General features: G+C 40.3%; 1 protein-coding gene across 7 annotated transcripts in view; it reads right to left on the bottom strand.

The window, feature by feature from the left end:
* NDUFAF6 (NADH:ubiquinone oxidoreductase complex assembly factor 6) overlaps positions 1 to 27,184 on the bottom strand; it is a 28,175-nt gene extending 991 nt beyond the window's left edge. The window contains exons 1-9 of one of the 7 annotated variants that reach the window (XM_029923609.1): positions 27,129 to 27,184; positions 22,356 to 22,459; positions 16,156 to 16,306; positions 14,925 to 15,025; positions 11,104 to 11,160; positions 7,099 to 7,201; positions 5,945 to 6,078; positions 5,386 to 5,487; positions 1,110 to 1,166 (exon numbers count right to left, since the gene is read on the bottom strand). In XM_029923609.1, coding sequence (XP_029779469.1) covers positions 1,110 to 1,166; positions 5,386 to 5,487; positions 5,945 to 6,078; positions 7,099 to 7,201; positions 11,104 to 11,160; positions 14,925 to 15,025; positions 16,156 to 16,270 — 669 coding nt within the window. In that variant the 5' untranslated portion in view covers positions 16,271 to 16,306; positions 22,356 to 22,459; positions 27,129 to 27,184. Of the gene's footprint in view, positions 1 to 1,109; positions 1,167 to 4,561; positions 5,206 to 5,385; positions 5,488 to 5,944; positions 6,079 to 7,098; positions 7,202 to 11,103; positions 11,161 to 14,924; positions 15,026 to 16,155; positions 16,307 to 22,355; positions 22,460 to 27,128 lie in introns of those variants that run through there. The other 6 variants (XM_029923604.1, XM_029923605.1, XM_029923610.1 and 3 more) reach the window with 6 other exon arrangements.
* Between the last annotated feature and the right edge of the window lie 6 nt (positions 27,185 to 27,190).

Genomic DNA, 27,190 nt, shown 5'->3' with positions numbered 1-27,190 from the left:
TCATTTACACACTTATTTTGTGGCAAACTTTAATGGGTCTCCGTGTTCTTGCTAGAAAACAATTTGCAGCCCAGAAGGACCATCACAGGTCCCTGTAAATGTCACCCCGCGCCTCCCCCATCACACAAAACTTGATCCAGCCTTCATGAGGGGAGCAGGCTGGAGCGCAGTGGTGATGGGCAATGCTCTTTGTTTTATGGTTTTCAGTTATTTTCATTAATCTGTACATTTTAATCTTGTTTCAATGAAATTTATTTTATTAAATATTTATTTACTTCACAGAGAATCCACTTAGTTTTGCACAAACTCCTAAGGGGCACCTTTTGCCCTCTTGTCCACATGCACAGCCCCCCCCCCAGTGCCTGCGGCACCACCTGTGTGACCCAGCAGAGGTCCTGCGGTGGTTCTGGGGACTCTGGACCAAAAGACAACCAAAAGGATTGTATTTTCTCCCAGACTTTTTTTTTCTATACACTTAAAGACAGATGAGGATACATACAAACTCATGATAGAATATTATATAGCCATTAAATATTTATAAATATTTTTAATGAGGTGACTAGATGCTTGATAAGACAATGATCTATAAAGTATGACTTCAACTATACACAGAAATTCATTTTAAAAAAAACAATAAAAAGTGCTTCTGTCTGGATCCCAGAATGATAGGTGATTATTATTTTCTTTTACTATTTTATATTCTCTAAATCTCTATTCTGAGAGTTTAGTTTTTACAACTAGGAGAAGATTCCATTAAAATACAGCTGAAATGTGACCTCATAATTAGAGCTCAACTGGACATTCACAAATTAGGATTTGGTTCAAAGGGAAAGTCTGGCTAATGGACACATACTCACACACACACACACACACACACACACACTCTGCCCCTGTATAGACCTATGCAGTCTGGCAACGCCACTCACCTGCCTCTGGGAACTACAGGCATGACCAAAAGCTGAATGTAACGAACAAAACCCACCATTAAGGGAGGGAAACCAAACACAGACTGCACACTAAGGGACTTCAGTGGGAACCTTAGAAAATAAAAAAGAGATCGTCCACATCTGCTTCAGTAATTAACCAGCCTTCTCTGTTAATCCACTCACCGTCTGAAGAAAAGCAGGAAAGGCTTTCACAGGAACACTTTTGTGGAAGGACCGAGCCTACAAAGGAAGACCAAAGGAAACTGGTTTCAAACATAAATATCTCTGGAGATAAACACTCTCCTCCCTCTGCAGGTGAACACAAAGCAACACCAGAAGTTCACCAACGTAGCTAGGGCTTCTCTGAAAGGCCAGAAAATAGCTCTCCCACCAATGAAATTTAATTTCTGAAGCCTAAAAGACTCCGGAAAAGGTACTTGACTAAGAATCCCACTCTTTCTTCTGCACTGGCTTGGCCTTTTCCAGCTGCCTCAGAACCCCCCCAGCTCTGCCCCCAGCTCTGTGGTGAGGGGTGAGGGAGGAAGTACTTGCATTTAGAAGTCCCCGGGCCTCCCTAGCTTAGGTGGTCAGCATCTCGTGGTCCCACCAGTGTAGGAGCCTCCTCACTGACCTTCCTGCCTGCTTCTCAACCTTTAATTCAGTTCATACAGGCACTAAGTGAATGTCCTAGGTCCTAAGTCACTCTTTTATTTTTACTTTCTATTTAAAATTTATTTAAATTTATTTTTATTTTTATTTTTAACTTCTTCAACTTAACTCCTTGATACACCAAGTCTTATTTCTTCATTCTGGAACCCCCGGGCCTCTACATCTTGGCTCCATCTCTTCTATCCCCCCAAACTCCCTACCACCCTGGCCCACGAAGCCCCGATCCACTCACGCTGATGCCGGTCCCCCTGCACTCAGCAAGCCCACTCTCGTCTGCACGGGACTGTCGTTCACATGGTCAGATGCTGCCTCTACTTCCTGACGTCTTAACCCCCGCACTCTGGTCTTACCCTCAACTGTCTACTAAAATTGCTCTTTTCAAGATCATCCACAATTTACTAATCACCATACCGATCTTTTAACCTCTCTATAGCGTGCAAAACTTTAATATTCCCCTTTTTTAGAATTTCCTCCTCCTTTGGTTTCCAAGACACTGACTCTCAGTGCATCTCCTTCTTTGATCATTAGTTCCTTTCCCTTCTTAACAACTGGCCCTTTCGCCTTCTATCTGAGAAGTGGAGGTGGGCCTTGGATTCTGCCCTTGGTCCTCATGTCTAGATGGCCTTTCTCCTTGGGCAACACCAGCTACACTTAGAACTTTAAACAGAGGCTTTCTATGTGGATGACTTTATCTCAGTTCTGACCTCCCTTCCAAGTCCCAATCCCAGAGTCTTCAGTAGCCCATCTTCCTCCGTGGCCCCGAATCCCCTTAAATGCAGAGATGTCCAACAGCTGGCCCAGAGGCTTCTGGTTAGCACCTGCACACCGCTGCTTTTCCCGGCAGTCTCCGAGCGGCACCGTCCTCACCTGAACCTGGACTCTGTGCAGCCTTCCCTCTTCTCGGTCCTGCCACCACCCAATTGGTCATCAGGTCTAGTTGATTCCACTTCTGCTGTGTGTGTGTATAAATCTATATGCGCATATATAAACATTTACCCTAAGTCAGGCCTTCTTTCTCTCTCCTAAATAAGCCTCCTAACTGATCTCCCACTCCCCAAATTCATCGCAAACACTGCTGGCCGAGTTCTCTAATGTGCAACACTCCTGTCACTGCTCTACTTGATGGTGGCAATCATGCAGGGAGCCCACTCACGTGTCACTTACGACAGGCCAGGCACGGTTATAAAGTCTTTATACACATTAATTCATTTATCCAGATCACAGCTCTTTGAGTTCATGACTAATATGACCCTCTTTCCCAGAGGAGAAAACTGAGGCGCAGAGGTTAATATCACGTGATTAGGAAATGGCAGAGCTAGGACTAAGAGTCAGGGTCTGGTTCCAGAGTCTGCACTGTCATCCATTGGGCTCCACTGCCTCTCAGAAGCAGTGAGCAAACTCCACTATCTTTCTTCAGTCCACCCTTCCAAACCTGTTTCCCAGCATCCTATTCCACATAACCTAGAGACCAGTAGTTTTCAAACCTGGCTGTTTAAAATCATTTGGAAATTTTAATTCCTGGCCCCATCCCAGGTTTACTGGGTCACCAGGGGGTGAGGTCTGGGAATCTGCATTTTTCAGATCCCTTAAGTGTCCATCACCTGGGACTAGTCAGGTTCCGACTCTGGGCTTTCCTGCATTTATGCTTCTGTTTTGTTCTCAGACCTCATCTAAAACTCTGCTAGTTTTAAGTAATTTCTCATCTAAAGTTCCGTGTATTTTACCTATACCTCTGTCATGGTGGAGAACTGCGCTTCACAAAATTCAGAAGAAGATTAAGATAGAATCTTTGCCCTCAGAAAGCTTATAATCCGCATACCTATTTAATATTTCACACACATTTACTGAGTGCCTGTGATGTACCAGGCACTTTAAGATGCTGAAGAATGTAGCACAGAACCAAAGTCACTTGCATTCTGTGTCAGGCAGTGAGAAGTGCCAGGTAAAGGGACTGAGGGGATGGAAAAGGAGGCTGTTATTTTAGATACGGTGGCCAGGAACAAGCTTTCTGATAAGGTGAATATGGGGTTGGGAGTGGGGGAGTTGGGGGCGGAGAGCATCTTCCAAGCAGAAAAAAGGCGAGTACAAGGGACCTGAGGTTTGCAGGTAAATGACAAGGTCTTCAGGATCCACTGAAACTCAGAAAACAAACAAACAAACGGAAAATAAAAAGGTTCACAAGAAGAACCAGGAGGAAACAGCATCATGCGAATCAGGGAAATAAAGTTTCCACCAAGTTTTCAGGAGCCACTTAAATGAAGGAATGGTTCCAGGAGAATCAGAAAGGATTAGCATTATGCAGATGAAGGACATGGTTTCAAGGGGACACCTGGCCGTCCCAGTCATTGGAGCATGAGATGTGATCTCAGGGTTGTGAGTTCAAGCCCCACATTAGGTGTAGAGATTAGTTAAAAATAAAATCTTAAAGGGGTGCCTGGGTGGCTCAGTCAGTTAAGTGCTGACTCTTGATTTTTGGCTCAGGTCATGATCTCACAGTTCATGAGTTCAAGCCTCATATTGGGCTCTGGGCTGACAGTGCAGAGCCTGTTTGGGATTTTCTCTCTGTTTCTCTCTGCCCCTCCCCTCTCTCAAAATAAACTTTAAAAAAATTAAAAATAAATAAAAATCTTAAAAAAAAAAAAAGGAAAAGAAAGGTGGGAGAGTCAACAGAAGACAAGTTACAGATTGAGAAAAGATGAAGTGGGGCGCCTGGGTGGCTCAGTTGGTTCAGCTTCCGACTTCAGCTCAGGTCATGATCTCACAGTCTGTGGGTTCGAGCCCTGCATTGGGCTCTGTGCTGACAGCTCAGAGCCTGGAGCCTGCTTCAGATTCTGTGTCTCCCTCTCTCTGTGCCCCTCCCCTGCTCACGCTCTGTCTCTCTCTCTCTCAAAATAAAATAAAAACATTAAAAAAAATTTTCTAAATAAATAAAAAAAGAGAAAAGATGAAGAACTAACTGTTAGGAAAACACTTCAATGATATGCAGGAGAAATCAGGAACCAGCTTAGATGCCAAGTCAGAGAATCAAGGGAAGAAGGCATCAGACAGTTTCAAGGTGGTGTTACATGCAGGGGATGAATCACTGGATTCTACTCCTGAAGCCACTACTGCACTGTTTGCTAACTAACGTGGATGTAAATTTAAAAAAAAAGAAAGAAAGTAAGTTTCAAGGACCAAGAATGTCTATGGTGTCAACAGCAGAAACAGCATGAAGGGGAGTTCTAAGGGCCCCTTAAATGTGGCAATGAGGAGATTATTTAGTGACGCCTATTATTAGAGTAAGCAGGATGGAAGCGCAATGATAGCGCAGTGAACGGTGCCAGGGTCCTGCAGGCCTTGAGGGGACAATGAATGGAGCCACTTACTCGCAGAAGTTCAACGGGGAGGGGAAATGTGCATGTGCCCCAGAAGGTCCGAAGGCCGCCTAGGACAGGGGCGAGTCATCAGGCCAGCTGAGGACGCGAGCCCCCCCCCGGAAAGGAGCCATCAGCCCTGGCAGGACAGAGGCACAGGCACAGCCTGTCCGAGAGTGAGAGCTGGTGGCTGCACAGAGCAGGCGAGGAGGCGGAGGCGGAGGCGGGGCCTGCTCAGTGAGGGGTGGGTTCATCTGCTGAGAGGGAGAAAGGGGGACCGTCAGAGCCTGGAGAGAGTCCTCAAGAGTGGCTGAGATAAAATCTACTGGGATTTCAGTGAGAAACAGGGTAAAGACGGGGAGCCCTAACCATGCTCCAGGAACAGCCACATCTAGAAATAGTAGTTTCCTAGATGATTTGGCAGAGAGGCTACTTACATGCTTCAGGTGCAAGTGTGCCTGGCTGGCAATGTCATATATCACATCTCTCACATTTTGATCTTGGTTCTGCCGTAGAAAATCCTCTTGTGAAACACCATGCTGTGTGGGAAAATACATATTACGTTAGGAATCTAAAAGCACACTTTACCTCAGTTCAAGAACAGCAGGTGACAGAACAGTGTCTACAATGTGATGCCTATTTTGTTTTTGAAAATATATGTACACACGCTTGCATGTGTGCCTACAGACACACACACACACACACACACACACACACACTCACACACACACACACACTCCTAGAAGAATATGCGACACGATGTTAATTAACAATGGTTGAGGGCAGAACAAAATTATACACGCAAGAAAACAAACCTATGGACCCACCACGGATCTAACGTGTCCAATAAAATTCCGATGTGATAACTGGGGCAACAAAGCACTTAGTATTGATTTCAAAACAGCTACTTGAACAGAGGAAGCAAAGAACTAAGAGATCGTGTCCTTCCCCATGTTCCTGAGGTAGATTATCAGCGGAAACAAGTAACAGCCTTACCAGCATACAAATTTCCATGGGAAGGAACACCCTCCTTCTGCTACCATGATAGGGCGTTGCTCTCAAGCAAGTGACAATGCCCTGCGCTTTTCCAATGTGACTTGCGGCGTGATCTGCATGAAGATCCTTCACACCTAGGATTTCAGAAGGGAAGCAAGAGGGCTTAAATGCACGACAAATCAGTAGAGGCAGCTTGGAGAAATCACCTACATGTGTAAAATTAGGTGTGTTTCCTGTGTTTTATATCTGAAAAACAGGACTTATGTGAACAAAACTGGGCACAAAGGCAGGCTGACTATTTACCACTGGACAGGTTTCCGAACCTCAACTTTGAAATAAAAGCGTTTTCCTCAGACTACAGAACACCGAGAACACATTTGGAATTTTAATGAGCTATCTTGGAAAAACATTACAAGTCTTCCATTTCTTCTCCTCAATGCAATTTCCATATGACCTCATTTTAAGTCTACGCTTGACAAACCGTCTGCTCTTTGCTCCCTCCTTTCATTGTGCTGGCAAACATGTCACCGCGCGTACAGGCGGAACGAGCCTGGGAATCTTAACCGGGACTTGCGCTGCTCCTTTAGGGCGACATAAAGATATATTACCTTCTTCAAAAGGGAGGGAACTGTCCTTGGCCCAAATAATATCCTCAGTACAATAAGACCTCACCAACTTAAAAAAAAGTCAGATAGGAAAAGGACCATCTAAATTTGTTTTATTGACTTATTTTTAAGAGGACAGGAAAAAAACCCCACAAGAACTTTGAGAAACAGTTTTATAATTTTTACTTTTTTTTTTTTAACATGGGGAAGTTTTATTGACAGAGAAGGAAGGGTCAGGCCCCAGGCCTTCCAAATTGTAGAGGGCGCTTAAAAAAGAAAAATCACCTACAATTACCAGATTATTGATTACAGCATTCCCATGAGGTAGCGAAAGTACTTTTATGAGAGCCTGAGGATTTTGATTCGTCTGCACTCCAAAGAAAGATATATATTCCCCTTCTTGCTTTGAAAAAAAAAGCCATTCCTTTACAGATGGTGCAAAGAAAAACCTCCAGTGTTAAACCGATTAGACGGTCAAATTATGAAAGAGTGAAGTCTGAGAGGTATTTTCTTTGAAAACAGTATTATATAATAGAAGAAAAGACTTACCCAATATTTCTAGCGTTAAATAAAGGAGAGAACTCTGAGTGTTTTCAGCATAATTTTCTAGTTCCTGGATATTACGATACGCTTTGTCCTCCAAATTTTTTTCCTATAGTCGAACAAAATGCAGATAAAGTCTGATGAACTGTCAATATTTTATAAAGAAAAGCACCATTTCTTTGCCCTAAAGACCTAATAAAGAATAAAAATAATTAGTATATATTGTTTAGTACACAATAATATTAAAATAAAATTAAAATATTAAAGTCCTAAACATTCAATAATTATAAATCACCCCTCAAAATAATACCTTGGGAATAATCTTAATGCACAAGTCACCACAGACGTGGGGTTAGCTGAATTCTGAATTCCTTCAAAAGCCCAGGGTATCATGAGAAACTAACTTAACTGAGCTCTGACTTAAGCACTTTAGACATTATCTTCTTAATCCTGAAACTTCCCCCCAAAAGATAAAGAATTAATGCTTTTTCCATGTTGCAGATGAGGAAACAGAGTCATAGATACATTAAGTAATATGCCTGAGGTTCACATAGCTACTAAATGATGGAAATAGGATTCAGATCCATACATTTAAACTGTTAAGCCCGTGTTTTTAATAAAATGTGTGTAGAAAAAGAAAGGAGATCATAACCAGGCCCCGCCCCAAAGAAACCACGCTCCATAAAGTAATGGGGGTGATTACCTTACCTGATCACACTATATTCCAGAAACCAAAAAATGTAACTTTCAGACTAAGAACATCTAGCCACTTTTATAATAATACATTTACAAAAACTCTACTGCCAAGGAAATATACCCCTGCCTCTTTATTTTTGAATCAGAAGAAAATGGCACCAGCAATGATCCCAGAGGGAAAAAAATTATGTCCAATCTTTTACATTTATTTAAAAATTGAGTCATAATTCACATACCCTAAAATGTGCCCTTTTAAAACGTACAACTCAGTGGTTTTTAATATATTCACAAAATTGTACAACTATCACCACTATCTAATCCCAGAATTTTTTTCCACCTCAAAGAGTAAACCCTGTGTCCATTAAACAGTCGCTTCCCATTTCCCCCTTCTCTCGTCCCCCAGCAAACCACTTATCTACTTTCTGTCTTCATGGATTTGTTCATTCTGGACATTTTATAAAAATACAAGGATACAATATGTAGTGTTTGTTTTTTAATTTTTTTTTAACATTTATTCATTTTTGAGACAGAGAGAGACAGAGCGTGTGTGGGGAAGGGGCAGAGAGAGAGGGAGGCACAGAATCCAAAGCAGGCTCCAGGCTCTGAGCTGTCAGCACAGAGTCCGATGCGGGGCTCGAACTCACAAACCCTGAGGTCATGACCTGAGCCAAAGTCAGATGCTTAACAAACTGAGCCACTCAGGTGCCCCCCTGTAGTTTTTTGTATCTGGCTTCTTTCAGTTAGGATGACGTTTTTAACGGTCATCCATGTTAAAGCACATATCAGTACCTGATTCGTTTAAATGGAGGAAGTATTAATAATATTCCATTGTATAAATATACCACACTATTTTTATTCACTCATTGGTAGATTATGAGTTGTTCCCACTTTTGGACTATTATGGATAATGCTGCTGTGAACATTTGTGTACAGGTTTTATGTGGACACGTTTTCATTTCTCTTGGGTATAAATATAGGAGTGAAATTGCTGGGTCTATCGTAACTCTACGTTTAACTTTCTGAAGAACGGCCAAACTTTTTCCAATGCGGCTGTACCATTTCACATTCCCATCAGCAATGTATGAAGGTTTCTAATTTCTCTACATCCTCACCAACACTCATTATTGTTTGTGTTTTTATTATAGCCATCCTGATGAGTATAAAGGAGTAATTTATTCTGGTTTTGATTTGCATTTCCTTAATGGAAAGATGCTGAGCATCCTTTTAAGTGCTTATCAATCATAGGTAGTTCTGCCTTGCAGAAATGCTTACTCAAATCCTTTCCCCATTTTTAAATTGGGTTATTTGTCTTTTTACTGTTGAGTTTTAAGAGTTCTCTAAATAATTCTAGATACTTGTTCCTTATCAAATATATATATGTAACTTACAAATACTTTCTCCCATTTCATGGACTGCTTTTTCACTTTCTTGAAATTTTTAATTTTGTTAAAATCCAATTACCTGTTTTTTCTTTTATTGCTTATACTTTTGTTATCATAACTAAGAAATCTCTGCCTAACCTGAAGTCACAAAGATTTATACCTATGTTTTCTCCTAAGTGTTTTAGTTTTAACTCTTACATTTAGGTGTCTGACCTATTTTGAGTTAGTTTATATATATGGTGTTAGATAGGAATCCAAATTCATTCTTTGCACGCAGATATCCAGTTGTCCTGACATTATTTGTTGAAAAGGTTATTCTTTCCCCATTGGATTATCTTCACACCTCTGTCAAAAAAAAAAATCAATTAACTATAAATTTATGGATTTACTTCTGGACTCTCAATTCTATTCCATTGATCTAGATGTCTATGCCGTGCCAAGATTTCACAGTTTGATTACTATAACTTTGGAGCTTTCTTTAGCAAGATCGCATTAGCAATTCTGGATCTCTTGTATTTCTATATGGATTTCAGGATCAGCTAGTTAATTTCTGCAAAAAGAAGGCTGGAGTTTTTATAGGGATTGCACTGAACCTAAAGATCAATGTGGGATATTGAGCCTGGTCTTTTACTCTTAAATATTCCTCCCTACAAAAGTCAAATGTTATTTTCCACTAAACCAAAAAGTTATTTGTCTTAAATTTTCTAATTGTCTTTACCTCATAAAAACAGAAAACACCTGAAAAGTAGATCTTCTTAGTGCTAATTAACTCTGTAGGCCAACAATTTCTTTTAAAGGCTGACGTCATTATCTCCCATTTTGGTTTATAATTACTATAGTTTATGGTTATTAATAGACTGTATCCAAATAAACTAAGTAAACTCACATTTTCATGACAACAGTATGTAATAAATATCGGGCCAATGAGGACACTGAGCCAACCATGTGTCAGAAAGATTACATAAGTTAGCACAGGCCAGACAGCAATTTGTATGCTTAGTTGCAAGTAGAACATATACATAGCATTCATTCACCAAAATAGAACCATCAAACTTTCCTTATTTCCTCGATTATCTGGACAGAGATCAAAATACTGCCTGTACATAAAGGTATGTGTACGACTACTCACGTTTTGATGCTACTAAGGAATTATCTGTAATTTTTTAAGGTATGATCATTTATTGTGGGTATGTTTTCTAAAGTATTTTTTAAAATCTTTTCAAGATACAAATAGATATTTGCAAGCTAATAATATGATGTCTGGGGTTTACTTTAAAATAATCCAGTTGTGTTTAATGAGAAGAGTTGGTAGAATATAGATGAAACAAGATTGGATAAGTATTAATAACTAATTAAAGCTGGGTAACAGATACATGAAAGTATGTTACACTATTCTCTCTACTTTTGTGTAAGTCCAGACATTTACAGGGGCGCCTGGGGTGGCTCAGCTGGTTAAGCGTCCAACTTCCGCTCAGGTCACGATCTCGCAGTTCGTGGGTTCAAGCCCGCGTCGGGCTCTGTGCTGACAGCTCAGAGCCTGGAGCCTGCTTCAGATTCTGTGTCTCCCTTTCTCTCTCTGCCCCTCCCCCACTCATGCTCTGTTTCTTTCTGTCTCAATAATAAATAAACATTAAAAAAATTTTTTTAACCATTTCCATTAAGAAAAACAAACAAACAAAATAGTAGAGTGGGGTTAGTGTGCATACACACATCTCTGCCTCGGTGCCTGTGTTTGCCTGTCTGACTCAAGGTGCAGGGGCAGGGGGGCCAAGGTGGGCGGCATGCAGGGATGGAGAATGGATAGAATGACCCTTCTCTAAAAGTCTCCTTCTTCCAAAATATAATACACATATTAAAATATTTCCTCCCTGAGGAATTCGCTTACAGATTACAAAGGAAGAAACCACTTACGACTTGAGCAATTTCAACTTACTCTTTCATCAATGATTTTCATAAGCCATCTTTTAGTCAGATTATGTCTTTTGACAGCCTGAAAAAAACAAGAATGTTGTAAATTTTTAGAAAGTACTAGAAATGACTTCAGCAGACCTGAAAATAAACAAACCAAATGCAAAACTAGGTAAGGAAACTTTTGTAATAACTATTACCAGATAGACAGCTGTGTTAAAGAAATATCAGAGGAAAAGAAAATGTCCCTAGAAAACATTTCAAAACATTTCCAAGTATATATGATATGTCCAAAACATTTCACTGGACTTTTTTTCTTAATGCCCTTAGTAATTTAGCAATTCCACTTTCAAAACAAAAAGAAAACAAGAATTAAATACCAAGCTTCTGTTATATGATACATCTTGACTTCTATGTTTATTTATCACACACAAACATTTTTCCACAGGACAAAAATTCTACTCAGTGAACATAACCACTTTTCCAAACATGAAAAGAGGACTAACAGTCCAAAGAAAATAATCTGTAGGGTATAGTGTAATCTTAGCAAATAAAGACTCCAGTAGGAAAGAGCACACCTAGTGCCCAAATCTTGGTCTTCAGTTCGACTCCACCCAAAGGAAACAGGGCTCTGGAGAAATAGGGGCAGGGGAGATTCAAGGTGATCCTAGAATATTTTACTGTGCCAGAAAATACAAAATGCCCCAAAAAGTGATGAGGGTGCTTGTTGCAAGGACATAAGAACAAATTTGATAGGGTTCCCACTGTCCAAATCTGGGATAACTTGAACACCAAAATCATTACATATAGTAATGAATTATAAAATACTGAACTGGAAAAAAACAGGTATTTGTGAGTTGATAGCAATAATTAATAAAACAAGAGATTGAGAGCTCTTCCTATACTAGAATGCCAAGGGCCAACCAGTAATGTTGACAGAGTGCTACAGTCTGGAAATTATCATTTTGCAATCATAACAAGTAAAGACTGAATCAGATAAGAACCATCAATGAACGTTAAGTTTAGGAAGAAACTGACAGGGAGCAGAATATGTGCATAGTCTTAAAGCTGATTAGTTTGTGAGAGGAATTACAATCACAGACTGGGGAAAGCAGGCATCATCTTGACCAGGTGATGAAAATTAACAGTGCCAATGAGGACAGATGGACAAAGAGTGCCTCCAGATGTGATACCCTAAGAAAAACATATCACCTTTGCAGTCTTCTGACCAAACATGCATAAACTGAATTAGTCATGAAAAAACATCAGACAATTCCAAAATGAGAAATGTTCTAAGAAAGCAGGGGGAGGAGTCTATACTCTTCAAAAATGTCAATGACAGGGCACCTGGTGGCTCAGCTGGTTATGTGTCTGATTCTTTTTTTTTTTTTTTGATAATTTAAAAAAATGTTTTAATGTTTATTTATTCTTGGGAGAGAGAGAGGGAGAGAGACAGAGAGAGAGAGCATGAGCAAGGGAGGGCAGAGAGAGAGGGAGACACAGAATCCGAAGTAGGCTCCAGGCTCTGAGCTGTCAGCACAGAGCCTGATGCGGGGCTCAAACTCACAAACAGTGAGATCATGACCTGAGCCTAAATCAGACATGTAACTGACTGAGCCACACAGGTGCCCCAAATGTCTGACTCTTGATTTTGGCTCAGGTTATAATCTCACAGTTCGTGAGTTCCAGCCCTGCATCACGCTCTACACGGAAAGCGTGGAGCCTGGTTGGGATTCTATCTCCTTCTCTCTCTGCCCCTCCCCCGCTTGCTCTCTGTGTCTTTCTCAAAATAAATAAAAAATAAACTTAAAAACAAAAGTCAATATCATAGAAGACAGAAGCTGCAGGAATGTTCCAGATTAAAGCATGAGAAAGAGAAATGACAACAAATACATGACCCTAGACAGGATCCTATACTAGAAGGGAAAATGCTATTGTGGACATTACTAAGGACACTGACAAAAGTGGAATATAAATGGAAAATTATATAAAAGCGTTACATCAAAGTTAAATTTACAAAAGTTAGTAGCTGTTCAGATTACTCAAGAGAATATCCCTATTCTTGGGAAATACTTAAAGGATTTAGGGATGAAGGGCCATGAAGTATAGAACTTATACTCAAATGATTCAGATAAAAATGAGTGTGAAAGTGCACACCACAGAGCACACACGTACCTGTATGTGAGCACTGCACAAATCATGAACAAACAGGATACAATGTTAACAACAGGTGAATCTGGATGTAGGTTATACAAGTGTTCTTTGTACTATTTTAAATTTTGTAACCTTTCTGAAAGTTTGAAATTATTTCCAAATAAGTTTTCAAAACATTGTTTTCTTGCCAAGTCAACAATAAGTAAGATATATTTTGGTAAAAAACAAATAGGGTAAGAGCACCTGGATGGCTCAGTCAGTTAAGAGTCCTGACTCTTGATTTCAGCCCAGATCATGATCTCACAGTTCAGGAGTACGAGCCAGCATTGGGTTCCACGCCCTTGGGATTCTCTCTCTCCCTCTCTCTCTGCCCACTCCCCCACCCCACCCTCTCTCTCCCAAAATAAATAAACTTAAAAAAAGAGAAATAAAGAATAAATACGGTAGTGAAACAAAGTTTCGGGAATATCCTGTACTCCATCTAAGACTCTAATACGTCATTGATACTAATGACTAATGGTAATAATTGGAAGTACGGAGAACAGAGCCCACTCTGCCTGCCAAGAACTAACAGAAGCTAAAAGAGCTACATGGTGTTGTTGCAAAGTGCTCTGGGCGGCTGCTATTACCTGGCAGGCCTCCCTGCAGGTCTCTCCCCAGACCCAGGAATCGGCCTGGGATTCCTCAGTCATTACAGAGCCCTGATCTTATTTTATTTTGTGCATGTCTGAGTGGGGCAAGGCATGTTTGATCTTTGCAACCACCATCGAGCACCATTCCTGGCACATACGAGTACTCAAGAAATATTTAACCACAGGAAGTCAGATTTCTGTTTACTCAAGGCTGAAGCCATAACGGCTATAGTTCCTTGATCATAAAATAGAATTCTTCTGTCTGATTCTGAAGGAAATCAGAGATCAAGGTTAAAAAACAAAACAAAACAAGGATTTAATAAGCAGCTGAAAATCTGCTGAATTAAGTATCAACGATTTTTAAAACAGAAGCCAAACAGAATTAAAAACCTTGGCTATAAACAAAAGTTCAAACTTGCAACTAACATTAATACACAGAGAAACGGGGAAACCCGTATGAAGTACACATGTAATTATAGATATGCAAGTATCTTGTATCATAAAAGCATGAATGAATCAGTGTGGCAGAAAAGTGCTCCCTGCAAAACACCGTCACTCCTTCCCTACTTAATCTTCCAGAAGAACCTGACACTCTCTAAAGACTCAATGGAAAAGTTTTACTGGATGGGGTGCAAAAGGCATGTGCCCAGCAGAGTGTGGACGGGTAGAGAACACGCAGCCAGGACATCTGCTCTGAGCACTACCTGCTTCATTCAAATATCCGTATTACCCTTCAACACTGGGCATCTCAGAAAGCTGGTCAACAGCAGTCATCAACATTCAAGGAGCTATTAAAAGCGGATCAGTCGGTACATGTGTAAACATTCCACAGTTCAGATGTGTCTTCTGGGTTTTTTAGGAGAGGCCAAGACAAGATTAATATGTGTTAAAGGAATCTCTAACGATGCGAGCCTTAGCATAAACCCCCGCTGCAGGGATGTCTGCATGTAAAATAATAGTTTTTCTAGATTTTAGAAAAAATTTTTCTCTAAATGGAGCCACCAAGGTGGAGGTTCTTAAAGTGAGATGAACAGAGATAAACAACTAATCTAATACTCACAGCTTCCCATCCACTTTTTCTTCTCAGTCCCCGGCTGGGGGGGCCTGGCTTTCCATCCTTACTGGGGCTCTGTGAAGTCAGTCGGGGGCCCAGGAACAGACCTGAGGAGAGGGGCACCCCTGTCAGGCCTGTCTGTGGCTCCGTTACAGAATGTGTCTTTTGGCACTGATCACACTACCGTGGGGACACAGATCAGTGACAAAAGGCACCTAATTCCCTTCCTCCAGTCATGGTGTGGCACATTTCGGAACTCTGCATGGCTGCTTTTGAATGAAGGGTCCATATAACTGCTTACTGTGAAACTATTCACTATGTACATCTAGCTGTCCAGATAATTCTCTAGCCCATAGGTTTCCATTCCCTGAGACTTAAAATTCATCAATGAACATGCAACAAGGCAGTTGTATATTTGTGTCTGGACAATGGTGAGGGCAAGTCTCCCTTTACAAAAGATCAGTGTGTGTTTTTCTACAGCCCACGGAATGAACTGGAGCCCTGGAATAAGGAGCTGCTGGGCAGACAGAACAATTAAGCTGCCACTGCTTCAAAATGTGTAGGCTTTGGGGCGCCGGGGTGGCTCAGCTGCTGAGCATCTGACTTCAGCTCAGGTCATGATCTCATAGTTCATGGTCTGAGCCCCGCCAGGCTCTGGGCCGACCACTCAGAATCTGCCTCGGACTCTCTGCCGCCCGCTACTTTTGTCCCTTCCCCATTCGCACTCTGTCTCTCAAAAATAAATAAAACATTAAAAATATGGATGGTGTTTAATGTCTACAGCCAAATATGTGGAAAACAAGTACTTTATAATACAAAGGGACCAGTCTTTTTCCTTTAATAAAGACATTCACTAAAGATCTGTGCAAATTTATTAGCAGATGATTTAAAATTATTCTGTCAAAACAAACAGCTCTAAACATTACATGAGCCTAAGATTATTTTCAGGATAGACTCCCCATAGGCACTAGCCAAACTGTATGCATCAAAAAGTATGCTCAAGGGGTGCCTGGGTGACTCAGTTGGTTAAGCGTCTGATTTCGGCTCAGGTCATGATCTCTCTACTCGTGAGTTCAAGCCGCACGTCGGGTTCTGTGCTGACAGCTCACAGCTCGGAGCCTGGAACCTGCTTCAGATTCTGTCTTGTCTCTCTGCCCCTTCCCCACTCACGCTCTGTCTCTCTCTCAAATATAAACATTTTTTTAATTTAAAAAAAGTAAGCTCAAATAACACTTACAAATTAAAAGTAGCATTTTGTTTGTTACCTTCCACAGCTCAATGGCCACAGGCTGCTGGGGCGGGTTGTCACTGTATATGTCGTCCACAGTTTTTCTCCAAAACTCCATTCGCATCAGTCCCAGGGTTTTCTCAGAGACTGAGTCCTTAACCTGTAAACAGCATTCAAAAACCTTAATAAATGCACTCTTCACAGTCTCAAAATCAGTATTTGTGACTGCATAGCCACGTGATTTAGCCAAAAACTAAGTTTAGCTCTATATATTTGTTTTAATTTTTCCTTGAAGCTATAGATTGATTAAATTCTTGTCATTAAGAGGTTCCTAAATAAAACTGCAAGTTACTTCCAATATTTCCAAGATCTGCATTCAAAAATAGGAGATCGTCTTCTAGAAATAAATTGCCAAGAAAAAGAGTGGGGGGGGGGATTAGATTAAAAGAAACTTGATAAATGAACCAGTCGCAGTGTGCAGAATGTGGACTTTATTTGAATCTTGATTTGAAGAAAAGAGACAACTGGGGAAAATCTGAACACTGGATGTTTAATGATACTAAGGAGCTGTTAAATACTTAATGTTGGACAATGGTATTGTAGTTACTTTTTAAATGAGTTATCATTTAGAGACACATCTGGAAATATTTATAGGTGGAAAAATTTATCTGAGACTTACTTCAAAATATTGGAGGGAAGGATGGGGTCGGGGGCGGGGGGGAGATGTAAAATCAAGATTGTCCGTGAGCTCGTTAACAGGTGGAGCTGGGTGATGGGTTTATGGGAGTTTACTATATATTCTTCAATTCTATATATATTCAAAATTTTCCATAATAAAAAAGTTTTTAAAAATAAGCAGAAGAGAAGAAAAACAATCTTCGTTAGATTAGTGATGACAAAATTATTTTTAAGTCTGGAGATAAACCTAAGAAATAGAGCCATGGGCTTTCTAGAGGAAGCAGGGAAGGAAGTAACATTTATCAAATGTCTATGGCAGCAATTGCTCTACTACGAATTTATCCAAGGATACAGGTATGCTACTTTGAAAAGGTACATGCACCCCAATATTTATAGCAGCGCTATCAACAATAGCCAAAGTATGTAAAGAGTCCAAATATATATCAATGGATGAATGGATAAAGAAGATGTGGTGTGTACACACACACACACACACACACACATACACACACACACAAAATGGAGTATTACTCGGCAATCAAAAAGAATGAAATCCTGCCATATGCAACTACGTGAATGGAACTAGAGGATATTATGCGAAGCGAAATTTGTCAGAGAAAGACAAATATCATATGACCTCACTCATATGAGGACTTCCAGATACAAAACTGATGAACATAAGGGAAGGGAAACAAAAATAATATAAAAATAGGGAGAAGGACAAAACATAAGAGACTCTTTAATATGGAGAACAAACAGAAGTTACTGAAGGGGTTGTGGGAGGGGAGATGGGCTAAATGGGTAAGGAGCATTAAGGAATCTACTCCTGAAACCATTGTTGCACTATATGCTAATTAACCTGGATATAAATTTTAAAAATAAATTTTAAAAAATCAAATGTCTACCAGTGCCAGGCCCTTTGCTAGGTACTGTCTCAGAGATTATCTGATCTCAGTCCTCACCACAAACCCATAGGATCATTACCAATAAACCCATTTACAAACAGAGAAATTATGGCTCAAAAAAATTGTAGTTTAGGGGTGCCTGGCTGGCTCAGTCAGTTGAGCATCTGACGTTTGAGTTTGGCTTGGGTCATGATGCCAGGATCAAGTCCCACATTGGGCTCTATGCTGAGCATAGAGCCTGCTTAAGATTCTCTCTCTCCCTCCCGCTTCCCTCCCCATCTGATCTCTCTCCCTTGCTCGCAAACTCTAAAAAAAAAAAAAGAAAAAGAAAAAGAAAAAAAAAAGAAAAAGAAAACAAGGAGTAGTGTATCTTATACTCTGCACACTCGCAAGTCTTACAATGGAACCAGAAGGACTTGCAAAAGATTGGGGGGAGGGGAGTGGTTGACTATGAAGGGGCACGTGAGGGAATTTTTTGGGTTGCCGGAATTGTTCTTTTTTCATGACCATGGTGGTAAACACATGACTCTATGCATGCTTCAAAACCTATAGAATTATATGCCACAAAAAGTGAATTTTACCACATGTGCATTTAAGTAAACTCATTCATTCACAAAGCAATTTTTAAAAAGAAAATTATTAGACTCTCTTCCTACTACTGATTAAGAATGGCCTTGTTAGAGTCAGGCAAGAGTCACCAATGCATGCTAAATTTAGGAGGTAAGTTTTTTTTCAAGACAGAATTGACATATACTAGTTTCAGGTGTACAACATAACTTGACATATGTATGCATTGTGAATGACTACACAGTAAGTCTCGTTAACATCATTACCATACATAGTTACTAATCTTTTTCTTCCTGTGATGACAACTTTTAGGATCTACTCTCTCAGCAACTTTCAAATATATAATATAGTCACCATGCTATATATTACAGCCAGCCTCATGGCTTATTTATTTTATAACTGGAAGTTTATACTTTTTGACTACTGTCACCCATTTCACTTACACCCACCCCCTATCTCTGCAACCACCAATCTAATCTTTTAGATTTTTTAATCTCTAATCTTAAGTAACTAATTAAATTTTTTTAATTTACATCCAAGTTATTTAGCATCTAGTGCAACAGTGGTTTCAGGAATAGATTCCTTAATGTCCTGTACCCATTTAGCCCATCCCCCCACCACAACCCCTCCAGTAACCCTCTGTTTGTTCTCCATATTTAAGAGTCTCTTGTGTTTTGTCCCCCTCCCTGGTTTTACATTATTTTTGCTTCCCTTCCTAATAATGTTTTATCTGTGAATTTGGGGGATTTTTTGTTTTTTAGACTCCACATATAAGTGAGATCATATATTTGTGTTATTTCAGTTAGCAGAATGCCCTCAAAGTCCATCCAAGTTGTCACAGATGGCAAGATTTCCCTCTTTTTATGGCTGAAAAATGTTCTACTGTACACACTTTCTCGATCCATTCGCCTATCAGTGGATACTTAGGTTGCTTCCATGTCTGAGCTACTGTAAACAATGCTGCAGCGAACAAGGAGGTGCAGAGCATCTTTTCAAGTCAGTGTTTTCATTTTCTTCAGACAAATATCTAGAAGTGGAATTGCTGGTTCATAGGGTAGTTCTATTTTTAAGTTTTCAAGGACTCTCCTTACTATTTTCCATGATGCTGCACCAATTTACACTCCTACCAACAGTGCACAAGGGCTCCCTTTTCTCCACATCTTGACTCCACAACACTTGTTATTTCTTGTCTTTTTGACACCAGTCATTCTAACATGTGTGAGGTGATATCTCGCTGTGATTTTGATTTGCATTCCCCTGATGTTAGTTGTATTGTATAACTTTTCATATACCTGTTGACCATCTAGGAAGTAAAGTCTGATGAGGACCATAAAAAAATAGTATTTTGACTGTGACCAAAGTTAGGATCACCAATAAGACAGATGGACATTTCATACATCCTTATGATTTGCTAAAAAGGACCTACATCACTTAGTGGTATTAGACTAGGAATGCATAATATAATTATGACAAAAAACAAAACAACTCCAAATGAGGAAGTCTATTTTTTAAAAGTATTTTAAAAATAAAAAATAAAAGGAAAAGTATTATTTTAAAAATGTCAGTGTCATAAAAGACAAAGGCTGTGAAAATGTTATAGATTAAAGGTTAAAGAGATGAAAATTAATACATGATCCTAGACGGGCTCCCGTACAGAAGTGGGGGAAATGCCATAAAGGACATGATTGGATCATTTGACAAAATGGGAAACCAGACAGATTAAACATTGTAGCAACACCGAATTTTACTCAAATTGATTACTGTGGTTATGTAAGAGAATATTCTCATTCTTATGAAATACATACTCAGGGTAAGAGGGATAAGGCCATGAGTTACTCTAAAATGATTCATAGAATGAAATATATAGACAAAATGACAGAGCATGTGTGTGTGGCAGAATAGTAACAAAAGCAGATGGGTATTTTTGTACTATTCTTACCTTTGGGTGTGTGAAATTATTTCCAAATGAAAAGCTGTTTCTGTTAATGGTCTTGGGGGTGGGTGGGTCTCTTAGTCATGCTTAGTATTCAGATCCCAGTTGGATATGGCCTATTCTTAATACAGTATCAAGAGTGATCTTTTTAAAATGTGACCAAACTTTGATGTTCCAGTGGTTTCCCATCTCCGAGTAAAAGCCAAGGCGAGTGCACTGGTCTCCCAGCCCTGGCCTTTCAGGCCCAAGTGCCTCTCACCTAACCTCCCGTGCCCTTCCTCCCGCGTCGTCCCCTGTACCACACTGGCCTTTGATCAGGCACATTTGTACCTCAGAGCCTTTGTACTTGCTGTTCCTTCTGTGTGGAATACTCTTCGCTCACATACCCCAATCCCTTTCCTCCTCAAATCTTTGCTTGAATGCTACCTTCTCAGTGAGGTTTTTCCTGACCACTGTGAAATCAGAACCCCCGCAACACCCAGCCTTCTCCAGCCCCCTTAGTTTTTTCCATACTACTTGCTTCCATCGATACATTACACAATACTTGTTTAGTCCCTTGAGTGTACAGACTTTATATGTTTTACTCAGTGTTATACCCCAGGACCTAAAACAGTACCTAGCCTATCTGAGATAATCAAATACTTATTGAATGAATGAATGAATGAATGAATGAATGAACGAACAAGACTGTGTGTGTAAAGCAGCGGCAAATCACTCCTACAAAGTGACAGACAATTCAGGGAGAACCCTAATGGTTTATGCATTAAAAATGGAATTTTAATCATTTTAAATCTATACTAGAAGATCACAATGGGGACTCTCTCTTGCTAAACTGTGCTTAAGATGAAGATGTTCAGTTTATGCTTGAAAAAGGAGGTAAAAAAAAAAAATAAAATACTGACTCATGACATCAAAAAATTAGCCAGAACCTAGTAGACTCTACAGATTCATGGTGTCTAACCTCAGCTGTGCCTTGGCACTATACTCACATCCTTCTGTTCCTGCCCAGTCCACTTCCTGTCCTGTCCACTGGAGACGCCGTGCTAAAATCCGCACTTTCTTCAAGATTCCAGACCCTTCCCTGCTCTTTCACTCTTAATGTCTGAGCCCTCCATCTAATTACTGAGAAGACCAAAGCCACTTCAACTCCCTCATTTCCATCCTCCATTTCAATGTATGTTTTATCAGCTTACGATCTTTCCATTCTAAGAAAAAGAAGGCTCTTTGCTTCCCTTGTAATTTTTTAAACAAAAGTGAGTTAGTATGATCTAAGATCTGGGTTTGCTATAATTACTTCTATTCCCCACTTCACATTAAAGCTAAAACATCATTTAAAAAGTGCTTGGAGGGATGTCTGGGTGGCTCAGTCGGTTAAGCGTCCAACTTTGGCTCAGTTCATGGTCATGCGGTTTGTGAGTTCAGGCCCCATGTCAGGCTCTGTGCTGACAGCTTGGAGCCTGGAGCCTGCTTGGGATTCTGTATCTCCCTCTCTCTCTGACCCTCCCCTGCTCACACTCTCTCTCTTTCTCTCTCTCAAAAATAAACGTTAAAAGAAATTTTTTTTTAAAGTGCTTAGAAAAGTACTTCAAGCAGTGATACTGTGATTAACCTTCTCGATTAACAGATAAATATAATCATTAATTGCATAGTTTTATAATAACCTTAAAAGAAAGAAATGCAAATTCCAGAATGGCAGTTCCAGAAACGTTAAGTTTGTTAGCTAGTTTGTTTTTGGAATTTAATTGAGAAGCCTAACTAGAAGGAGGACAAAGAAATCACCAGCGGAGACCTTAAACACATATAACATATAAATTATACACTGGGGACATCTGGGTGGCTCAGTCGGTTAAGCCTCTGACTTCACCTCAGGTCAGATCTCAGGTTCGTGGGTTCAAGCCCCGCGTCAGACTCTGTGCTGACAGCTAGCTCAGAGCCTGGAGCCTGCTTCTGGTTCTGTGTCTCCCTCTCTCTCTGCCCCTCCCCCTCTCATGCTCTGTCTCTTCTGTATCAAAAATAAATAAAACATTAAAAAATAATAATAAATAAATTATATACTGTATTTCTTTATTGTTCAGCACTAAACATTTTAACCATTTTTGCAAATACTTTTTGAAGGTATTTAATACCAGCCTGAGCCAGTTCCACGTTGAAGGCCCTGAGGGCAAAACCAGACCTCCGGGATCCTGCGGGGAGCAGCAGGGAGCACAAATAGCCTTCGTAGTCTCGGTTCCTATAACAAACGGGCAAAAAAGGACCATTTTTATGTTCTAAGCTGTACACAAAAAAGTGCGGACAAGAATTAACTGAAAAAACAAACAAGGCTTCCAGTCAAAATAGACCTGAAATTTCTTATATTTTATGCTTGTTTCTTTATAATTACAAAAAAGGATCTGCCCCCAATCCTAGACCAGTTAAAAAGAAATAATCTCTATTATTTTTACTTATATAGTACTTATAATTTCTTTAAAATTTTTTTAATGTTTTATTTATTTTTGCAATAGAGGGAGACAGACTGTGAGTGGGGGAGGGGCAGAGAAAGAGAGAAACAGAATCCAAATCTAAGCCGTCAGCACAGAGCCTGACGCGAGTCTTGAACCCACAAACAGGGAGATCATGACCTGAGCGGAACCCGGATGCCCAACTGACTGAGCCACCCAGGCGCCCCTATAGTACTTATAATGTTCATTGTCTCTGAGTCACTTTGGTTTTGGTAAGAATTCAAAAGAGTTACTGAGGTGGATAACTCAAGAAAGTAATTTCAGGGGCACCTGGGTGGCTCGGTTGGTTAAGCGTCCAACTTTGGCTCAGGTCATGATCTCACGGTTGGTGGGTTGGAGCCCTGCATTGGGCTCTGTGCTGACAGCTAGCTCAGAGCATGGAGCCTGCTTCAGATTCTGTGTCTCCCTCTCTCTCTGACCCTCCCCTGCTCACGCCTTCTCTCTGTCTCTCAAAAATAAATAAATAAAACATTAAAAAAATAAAAAGAAATTAAAAAAGAAATACACACTAGGGGCGCCTGCATGGCTCAGTCGGTTAAGCATCTGACTCTTGATTTTATGGGCTCAGGCCATGATCTCACAGTTCGTCATCCAGCCCCACGTCAGGCTCTGTGCTAACAGAGCGAAACCTGCTTGGGATTCTCTGTCTCCCTCTCTCTCTGCCCCTCCCCCACTCATGCTCTCACGCTCTCTCACCCTCAAAACAAATAAACTTAAAAGAAAGAAAGAAAAAGAAAGAAAGAAAGGAAGGAAGAAAGACCAAAATTTCAAAGGGAGGATCATATCTTTTGGTCAAATAGTTCAGAATGTTAACAGTGAGGAAATCCGGATGAAGAGTATATTGGACCTCTGTGTACTATTTCTGTAATTTCTATGTTGATTTGAAATTACTTCAGGGGCACCTGAGTGGCTCCATCAGTTGAGTGTCTGACTCTTGATTTCAGCTCAGGTCATGCTCTCACCTTCATGAGATCAAGCCCAGAGCGGCATGGGGCTTGCTTGGGAGTCTCTCTCTCCCTCTCTACCCTCCCCCACTTTCTCTCCCTCCTTCTCAAAATAAATACATTTAAAAAAAAAGTAATTAAATTACTTCAAAATAAAAAGTTTAAAACATAGTCCTTATTATACATACATCATAGGATGACTGCCTCTTGACAAGGCTACTTTCACTGTAATACACTGGAACTTTATTATCACATGATTTCCCATAAAACAGTACAGTAAATAAAGTAGGTCCAACTTCATTCCATGGAGTTTAGGTACTGAAATTCAGAATACTCCCAGATTCCAACTCGTCCACTTTTTGTTATCCCTAACAGAATGTAAACCTCGTCTTGCCACACCCTTCACAATTTCCTCCAACTTCCACAGAAACAAAAGGAAGTAACCCTGCTATCACAAAACAGTCCTACAAAAAATCTCACCATGAGTTCAAGCCCTGCGTCAGGCTCTGTGCTGACAGCCAGCTCAGAGCCTGGAGCCTGCTTCCGGTTCTGTGTCTCCTTCTCTCTCTGCCCCTCCCCCTCTCATGCTCTGTCTCTGTCTGTATCCAAAAAAAAAAAACCATTAAAAAAAAATGGACAGTGTGGCCAAAAGAGCTCTCTAATGTATACTTTCATTTTTTAATTTTTTTAATGTTATATTTATTTTTGAGAGAGAGTGCAAGTGGGGTAGGGACAGAGAGAGGTGGGAACAGAAGATCCAAAGCAGGCTAAGCGCTGCTGGTAGCAAGCCTGATGCGGAGCTTGAACTCACGAACTGTGAGATCATGACATGAGCTGAAGTTGGATGGTTGAGCCTCCCAGATGCCCTAATTTATACTTACACTGAACAGCAATCAAGACTACAATTTCAATTTCTATCCAATTAGTTGACAGAAATGATATCTGCCACATCTATTTCCTAATTTCCAAAATGAGGCTTGATAACCTATCTCCTAAAAATAAACAATATGTGAAGTACTTCAGGTTTCTTATAGGGAAATGAAAAATGAAGGTATACTAGTATGGACTAGCATGGTAACAACCTCTGGGAAATAAGATATTCTACCCAAATAAGGGTTTCTCTGTCAAGTTGTGTTTTGTGCTGTGGCTTTTTTTTTTTTTTTTTTTTTTTTTTTTTAGTCTTTGGCTGGAAAATTTTCTAAACAATATTACCAACTTCTTTATACTGATTATTTAACCTTTTTTTTTTCATCACTCAGGATGAGTGTTACAAATACTGATTACTGGTATACAAGGATAGCTTAAGTAGCCAACCAAGGTCTAGTTATTGAACTCTTGAAGATAGAAATGCTACACTATGACAGTTTTATATAGCAACAGGACCTTTCATTCACTACACTAATTGTAACATTTATTCAGGGCCCAATAAGCGCCAGCACTGTCTAGACACTGAAGATAAAGACCTCGCTCTCTTAGGGAGAGACAGACATCTGATAAATAAGCATTATCTGCTGTCAGGACTGCTGTGCTATTTCCATGGACCTGTGCCATCAAAGCACAAAATAGTGGTTCTCCAGTGGGGGTCCAGGGGCGGGGAGGACGGAGAACAGGTGCACTTTCAGACATCTCCACTGGCACCTCCTTACCTCTTTATAGCACTAATCCCAAAGCCTGAGGCAGCCTTGGGGTTCCCCAAGCCAAGTCCCAAGAAGCCTATGTAAATTAGGTTTGTGATATTCCCAGGAACCTAGATTCCTAGCAGAGCTCTGGATGGCTAACCTGAATTTCTGGACTAGTGGTATCTTTTCCAATATTTGGACCCCTTGCATAAGTAATGTCCAAAATAACCTTGCACAAATAATTTCAGAGGCCAAATTTTTCAGATTAACGGAAAATCTGAAGCTAGAAACTGTAACCTTCCTTTCAAGTTTCATTTTGTTTTTAAATAAAACTATCGTGCATTTGTTACGTGCAGCATTTTTACACACATCATCTCATTTAACCCTTATAACCAGGCTATAAAGTAGGGATAGAAATTTATAAATGAGCAAATAGCTGAATTTTAATGTAACTTTCCCAAGCGATGGATCTAGGATTAATAAATGCAGATGAAGTCTGCCTGCAAAATCCAGGCTTTTTAATAAATCACCAGTCAGAAGCCTCCATTCTACGTACACGGATAGATTAAGTATCTGCCCATTTGTAAATACATATTTGAGGAAACTGTCATGTGATACCCATAAACTATTACTAGAAAAATAGTATAATAACTATATATATATATTACTATCATATAGTGATCATACTATTATATAGTAATACCTAAGAAATTAGGAAGAGTGATTATTTACCTCTGGTTAGGGAAGTTAGGACACTCCTGGTGTCAAAAATTGCCCTGAACAAGTAAGTGGATATGGGCGGTATACATTTTGATAACTTGTATATCAACGTCAAAAAATGATACTTTAAAATACATAAAAATGAGTGTAACTTTTTGGCAGTTTTGGCTTACTGTTCTGATTTCCATTATTGTTTTCTCTGAAAGTAATCAACAAATAGGGCAGAAACATTATTTTAAAAAGTGATTAAAAACAAAACAAAGTGCTGAAATGCATGGGAATTCTGTTGTGTTATGCTATATTTTGCTAAAATTGAATTTTAAAAAATTGGATTTGCCAGTCCAGTCAAAATCGAGGCAGCTTAATTAGTCTAGCATTTCCCAGAAGTTCCTCAGACCGGGGACTTTTTTGAGCCTTTAACTAAGGTTATAAGTCAAAGGCAGCAGAGGGGCAGCAGCGGCTAAGCCATTGATCTTTGCAGTCAGGCAGAATTCCAAGGCTGACCCCGCCCAGACTCACTAGGTCACCAGGTGTCCTGACTCCTCCAAGGACTCCACCCATGATTAACAGCGACTGCCATGTGTCAAGTCCTTCCGGTGTTATCAGGCTAGACAAAACTGTCATCAAGCTCTGACTTTATGAGACTATTTTACTCAATCTCAGGTAAATTCCCTAATCTCTCTAAACCTCCGTATCCTCATCCGTTAAATAAGATCATAATGGCTTATATTGTACTAACTGTGCCCTTGCTTTGTGCCAGGCACCGTTCTAAATGATTTAATTCTTACACCCTAACGGTAGGTCTTCATTTGTGCATCACAATCTGTAAAGATTAAGTAAATTACTTGTAGTTTGCATAGTGCCCGACACATAAGAACTCACTTAGCTAAAAAGTACTAGTCATCCATCAATTTTTTTTAAAGCTGTGCAGCAGTACGTTTAGGTAAAAATTAAGGTTCCATCAAGGTGACAGAGGAGGACTTTTGCCACAAATCTGTGGCCTGCGCGAAAGCTCCCGGGACCTCGGTCCCGCTAACCCGCTCGCCCCGCTGGCCCCGATCCCGCCGCGCCCACCCGGGTCCCTCGGGCCGCTCCGGACGCAGGCCCGGCTCGCTCACCGCAGCAGCTCCATGCAGTAGCGGTCGGGGCCCGAGGCGCCCGATCCGCTGGCCGCGGCCAC

This window comes from Suricata suricatta, chromosome 15 (assembly GCF_006229205.1).
Source record: "Suricata suricatta isolate VVHF042 chromosome 15, meerkat_22Aug2017_6uvM2_HiC, whole genome shotgun sequence".
Classification (NCBI taxonomy): Eukaryota; Metazoa; Chordata; class Mammalia; order Carnivora; family Herpestidae; genus Suricata; species Suricata suricatta.
This window is presented reverse-complemented; position numbering and strand designations above follow the sequence as displayed.